At 37.2% G+C, this 6,816-nt stretch overlaps 1 protein-coding gene across 1 annotated transcript; it reads right to left on the reverse strand.

Annotated features, from left to right (window-relative positions):
* Nucleotides 1–4,822: 4,822 nt before the first annotated feature.
* LOC130728513 (zinc-finger homeodomain protein 9-like) lies at nucleotides 4,823–6,463 on the reverse strand. Its single transcript, XM_057580010.1, has one exon. The coding sequence runs from the start codon at nucleotides 6,122–6,124 to the stop codon at nucleotides 5,051–5,053; it is 1,074 nt and encodes a 357-aa protein (XP_057435993.1). The 5' UTR covers nucleotides 6,125–6,463; the 3' UTR covers nucleotides 4,823–5,050.
* Between the last annotated feature and the right edge of the window lie 353 nt (nucleotides 6,464–6,816).

Genomic DNA, 6,816 nt, shown 5'->3' on the forward strand with positions numbered 1-6,816 from the left:
TTAATTAGAGTAGTCAAACACGAATCAACTTCTGCTTTTCTCAAAATCTCTTTAATTTTTTTTTTAAAGAAATAAGTGATTATTTCATGAAGTAAGCAATAACAAACAGTTTCTATGCAAAATGTTCAATTTGTTTTTCTCAATCAAATATTAAACATGCAGGGTTATATATGTAATTAAAATCATGGTTCCATTCTATTGACTTGGAGTTACCAAACACGACACACAGAACATTATTTTCCTGTGCCATCCTGTTCTGTCCCGTTCCGTTCTGTTATGTCCTGTTCCGTTCCGTCACCAAACGCTACCTAAATGAGTATAGTGGAAGGTTTTAACCGTTACTAAACTTGTATGTCGCCAAGCCAGGGGATTGAATATCAGACCATTTTAACAATATGTACAATAATTCTGTCAACCCAAAAGAAATATATGGACAAAAGTGAGATAACAAATGATGTAATAAAAAAAAACAAGAAAAAATGAGTGAAATAGAACGAAAGAAAAAAAATAGGCATAAATTAATCAAAACATATTATTTTTAAATCTTAACTAACTCGATAAGATGCTTGTTTAACTAAGATCAAGTTTTTTTTCAAAAGCAAAATTTGTATTGATATAAAGATGACGAAATAGTCAGATATACACATTTCTCAAAGTGATCAAAAGGTCAAAAACAGTCGAAAGAAGCCCCAAAGAGTGCAACAAGAAAAATGCAAACCAGTTCAAAGAAACCCAACAAACAGTCCACAAAACCTTTACAAGTCCATTTACAGAAAAACAAAAACGAACAACAAAGTCCAAAAAAGCCTGCATAACTCCTCACAGCCAATCAGGAACCTGCCAACCAAGTTATAAAAGAACGAGTTTGGGTTGAGATGCATGACAAATCAAATGAGGTTTCCACACTATAAATTATGTTGCAACCTAAATGAAGAACAATAACATTTTTCCACTCATGAAAATAGGTAAAAGATATTAAGAAAGATTAAAAAGTGATTCTTAAGCATTGTTTGCCGGTACCATTGTTTAGCCCATATTTTTTTTTGTCTTAAAAGCTACTTTTAAGTTACATCTTAAAATAAGAGTTTTAAGAAGAAGAAAAAGTGAAAGTTGTTGTCAAATGTTTTTTTTATAGCTCAAAATCTAGAACAAGCAAATCCTAATCATAGCTATCAACATGAAAATAAGGGAAAAGATAAACCAACGTGTAGTCTCTCCCTAAGCACCTCAATGATTTGCAGTTGTGGAATCGCGTAGTAGGATTCCTTGCCATCTAAGCCTTTTCTTTCTTTGTCTGTGTGAACTCTTCTTCTTTTCTTCTGAGGTCTTCCTTTACAAAACATTCTTTCTGAACTTTTAAAAAAATATGGTTGCATAAGTCCGCACGCTCGTTGATGTTAATCACCACGACTGTGTTCTGTGACAACTTTGAGGTCGTGTTGTGTCCATGTTATGGGCGTCCTCTTTTATGAATTTATCAACATCCGTGTTCGAATTCACCACATTTGTGCTCTTTGTTAATCATTACAGTCGTACCAAAGAAAGAGATTATTCCTTAAGAGCTTATCAAGTACTACCAGTACAATAAATTCATCTCAATTGTGTATCGATTGAAAGGCAGGGCGGCACATCCCCCAATAGGAGTGGTTATATTCAATATGGACCCTGTCATTCCCAACATGCTATGGTGTCCGGGGGTAGGGGCGGATCGAGTCTATGTCGTCATTGGTACATCCTTGCTCTTGCCCATGTTTTCTTCCTTTTTTTCAACTTTTTCTCCTAGGACCTACCGATTGCACAATTATCATGAAAACAATGAGTTATATAAAGGTAATGCAACAATTTTTATAGAAAAACATTGGAAAGATACTACAAAATATATGCTCATCACCAGCCACAACAACCATCATTTTCCTCCTTATCTCCTTCATTCTCTAAAATCGTGGCCCATATCCCAACACTACAACCGCCACCCACCTTCCATCAACCACCATAAATCGCAACCCCTTCCACCCACTAGCCATCGCATGATTTATGAGAAAGAGAGGGATATTCGACGAGTCTACCACACCACATGTGAGGCTCTGAATCTGATCGGTGTGAAGCATATGTCGGATTTCTATGCTTCTTCCCCTCTACCCCAGAGATCCAACCACTAAAGGAAATCACCATCGACTACACCCTAGAAGTCTGTTTCCACTGCCCACTATAAGAAAAACGCTGGTTACTGACAGTCAAAAGCCATCAGTTAGGGAAGAAAACTGTTAGTAATTACAGAACCTCAAGAGCGGTAGCGCTGTATGCACATGATCTTTTACGCTTAGGGATTTTCATATTGTTGTTTTCCAAATGTGAAAGTACTTTAACTTTAAGTATCACTTGCTCCATTCACATTTTCTCTCGAAAAATGTAATTTGTCATTTAAACATCATTCTAATATTCTTTTTTGTTTAAACCACAAGTTTAATAGTGTTTGAGTCAATTAGGACCACCATAAGTAGCAAAGCTCTCTCTACCAGCACCATTCTAATATTTTCTCAAACGTACACTTAATTTTACATTTCTTTCATGAAATGAAAATTTCAACTGAGAAAAACTTTTCTCTCCCTCTCCCTCACCATTTTTCTCAAGAAACTTTATAAATCCAATTTCAAAAGATATTGTTACGACTTACAAGTTCAGAAATCAGTGAAAGAAACCACCTTGCAATTTCCATAGTGGGTTACTGTTACTGTTACATTAGCAGGGGAAATTTGACAATTTCCACATCCTCTGCATCAGGGTATCCCTGTTTTTAAGGGGCAATTAAGGGGTCCAGGACCAGCCCATGACTCGCTGGTTACCAGCAGCAAAGACAGGTCCCACCCCCACCAAAACAAGATTACTGACTTCATCAATAACCAAAAACCAAATCAAATCCATCGACAGTGGACCCCAAAACACACACAAATAAGAAATTTAAAATATAAATTTTTAAATGGGAAACAAAACAGACCCATAACGTGAAGCGTGAAAGCCAAGACACCCAGTACTTGTACTCTCCCCTCTCATTTGTCATCATATTTATTATTTTAATATTTTTTTATATCCTTAGTATTTTAATAAGTGAGACATTGATCATCTCTATCTACTTCCTTAAAAGGAAAGTACCCCCCAAAGAAGCTAGTTAGATTATCTTAAATAATTAGACACATTATCTTAAAAGCATAATTAAGGTTTCTTTTGGATTCATCAAACACTTCACAATCCCAATACTCACTACTATTTTCCACTAAACTACAATAAACTATGGGCTTATTTAATACAAGCTCAGATTACCAAAAGCTTTATAACTTTGATACACCCTCTAATAAAAGAATATCATGTCTTACTTAGGGGTGACCGGAATGCCTCCTATAAAGATTTATTGAATCATATTTTTAATTAATATGAAATTTATCAACAAACTTCCTCACATTTAGTACATGTGTGTAATCCAGACTAAAGGAATCCAGACTAAAGGAGGAGAATGGTCATTGGTACAATAAGAAGACACAGATAATAAGTAATTCCTAACAAAGTTTTTAGGCGAATTGAAGTAACACATGACTAACGATACACATCAGAATGAGAGGTTTGAGACTATATAATTATGGGACTACACAATTGAAAATGACTTATAAAATTTAATTAGTGCTACTTGTAAGTTGTAACAATAAAGTACTTCTTCTTTTCATGAACTTAGCTTATTAAAACTCTAATACTAAGTATGCTTGAACAGAGAAATATATGATAAGCGACCTATTGAGAAGTATTTCCAAGAAACATGACTCAAGTTATTAAATCAGGATGTTATAATCAAATAGTGTTTTTAAATCCAAATGTTTCAACCAAATATCTGAAACATAACGTAAGATTTGTAGGAATTAACATTCACGAATAATCCATATATGAATGTTCATAACAAGTCTAATATATACTCTAATGTCATCTTAAAATGCAAGTTAAGGTTTAATTTTATCCCAAAGTTAGCTTATGAATGAAGATTGTTAAAGAACTTATTTAACTAATTCTATAGACTTTTCAATCTCAGTGTTGTTGTCTCTTGGGTCAATTTAATTTATTCTTGAAAGAACAGCTGCACAGTGACCATGGGAATAAAATAGCATCAGAAATTCAACACCTTCCATGAAATTAATAAAAACCTGAACAGCAACACTTTATTTTTCTGCCTCTTTCCCTCAGACACGATGTGAGGAGAGAAAAATAAAAATCACTATTCCATGACTTACGGGAGAAACTGCAGAAAGAAAGCGTTTCCATCTCCTTCTCCAACTCAGAACGCAAAACCCAAATAATGACACTGCCATGTCCACTGTTCACACCATGTTCAAACAATTAAACTGACCAAGCAGCAGAGAAAAGAAATCATGCCAAAGTTTATACACACGTACAAGAAAGCCAGTTTGTACTGTTTTGAACTTAGAACCAGTAATAGTACTACTACTACAGTACTACTCATACTCAACCCAATTAATTTTGAATGAAAACATTTTAATCCATGTTTGGTTTTTCATCCGGATGAGTATAAATAATCAATTAATTCTCTTAGATTTTAAGTCACCTTTTAACTCTCCACCAAGCTTAGAGTAAGAATTGATCTAGCTTTGATAAACACTAATTTAACTGTACTTCTAATCAACGTGAGATTTCTGACAAATTGTACACATGCAAAGCTAAGAGAACCTATCGTTAGGGATTTTAATTTCACATTGGTTTTTATACTAGTTTCTAAACATACTATTAAGCATAAAACATGAAAGAAAGAAAAAAGCATGATCACTGAAAATAAAATAAATTTCCTACAGGATATCATTCATGACTAATCTCTCATCATCATCATAATCTCATCCATAATATAAACTAACAATTAAAGACCAGAGAGAATAAAGAAGAAAGGTAAAAATTAAACCACTAATTAAACTAAACTGGTACCATCCTTAATCTAATGTTCTAAACATGTTATTATCATCATCATTTTTGTTCTTCCCCATGAAAGATCGATCAAGATTCAAGATGAAGATGACCCATTAGCACGAACTGTTGCTCCACCATCGTTCTGGTAGTGATGATGAATTGGATCCTCAGCACCATGGTTGCGATTTCCATTGCCATTGATTTCAGAGGCGCTGTTAATGTTGGTGATAACAGGGTCATGATTTTCCTTTGCAAAAAAACTCTTAGCAGAACCAGCATTGTTGATATTGTTGTTGATGTTGTTGTTGTTGATTTCGTTGCTACCATCTCTCTTCCCAAAAGTGTTCTTGTTGTTATGCATCCAAACTTTGAGAACCCCTCTTTCAATTCCAATCTCGTTGCAGAAATCCTGAACAAAATCCTCGTCCTTCTTCTGCATTTTCCACCCAACTCTCTCAGCGAATTTCAGCATCTTCTCCTTCTGCTCCTGGCTGAACTTGGTCCTGAAACGCTTCCTTGAGGACGAGGTGGGGCCCGCAGCGTTCTCCGGCGGCGCCGCCAGTCCGGTGGAGAGGGCGAGGAGCATGTGGGGTGCGGAGGGGTAGTAGGAGGACGAGATCGGAGGAGGAGAAGCTGAATTTGGGCTGCGGCTGGAAGGCTGGAACGACGGCGGCGGAGGAGGGTGGTGGCGGTGGTGGGGCTGGTACTCAATCACAGCGGTGGAGATTGGCGGCTCTTCCGGCTCACGGCGGTGGAAATTCCGGTGGCAGCCGCAGGCAGCGCATTTTAGCGAGCTGGGGTCGGCGGCGGTGGCGGAAGGTGCCGGCATGAACTCGCCGCAGCCGTCGAGCGCGTGGCCGCCTAAATTGGCGGCGTGGTTTTTGAGGCATTCTTTGTAAGCAACCGCCATGGTGGTGTGATTAGCAGAAAGGGGGTGGTGGTGGTGGTGGTGGTAGGAAGAGGGGTGGTGGCGTTTGAGAACACCGTTGGAAAAAGACAAAGCCTTTGTTGGTGGTGGGGTGGTGGTGTTAGCAATCCTGGGTGGTGTCTCAGTTTCATGCTCTGGGGATTTTGATGAAGTTGCTGCTGCAGCAATTGCAATTGTTGTTGTTGGTGTTGCAGTGTTGTTGATGTTGGTGATGATCGTTGTTGTTGGGGTTATGTCCATGGCTCAAACATCAAGGGGTGCTGGATAAAAATATTTAAGATAATAATAAAAAATGATAAACAAAGAAGAAAAGAAAAGCTTAGCTTTTTATGGGTTTTCTACTAGGGTTAGGAAATTGTTGCAGCAGAAATTGAAGTTTGAACCTCGTCTACTACCTGCAGCAACTGAAACCACTGTTTTATAAAATTAAGATGGGATTTGGGGTTCAGTGAAAAAAAGGTGAAGGGTTTACTTCGGTGGAAGAGAAGGAGAAGAGGGGAAAATGAAGGGAGAGAATGAATGAGAGAGGAGAAACTAGGAAGATGTTGTTGGTGAGGTTTGTTTGAGCCTTGAGGACTGTTGATAATAATAAAAAACTTGGGTTATGTGGTTGTCCTTCTTAACCAGTTGAATTTTAACCCTGGTTCTAATCCATGGTTAAGTTGCTGACCCCACTTGAGGTTAGATGTGAGTAATAAATATGCTCACTTTGGACTCATCTTGTTTAAAAAATGACCCTACAGTTTATTACCACTAGTTATTACAACACCACTCTGTGTGTGTGTGGTGCAATTGTAGTCAGTAATGGATTTTTATTTAATCTTGGGAATTTGATTTTGACTCAACCTTATGAGTTAAGATGATGGTGACTCGGTTTTAGTACCGAGTTAACTCGGGGAGTGATTTGTTAACATGAAATTGGTATGGCCTGC

This window comes from Lotus japonicus, chromosome 1 (genome assembly GCF_012489685.1).
Source record: "Lotus japonicus ecotype B-129 chromosome 1, LjGifu_v1.2".
Taxonomy (NCBI): Eukaryota; Viridiplantae; Streptophyta; class Magnoliopsida; order Fabales; family Fabaceae; genus Lotus; species Lotus japonicus.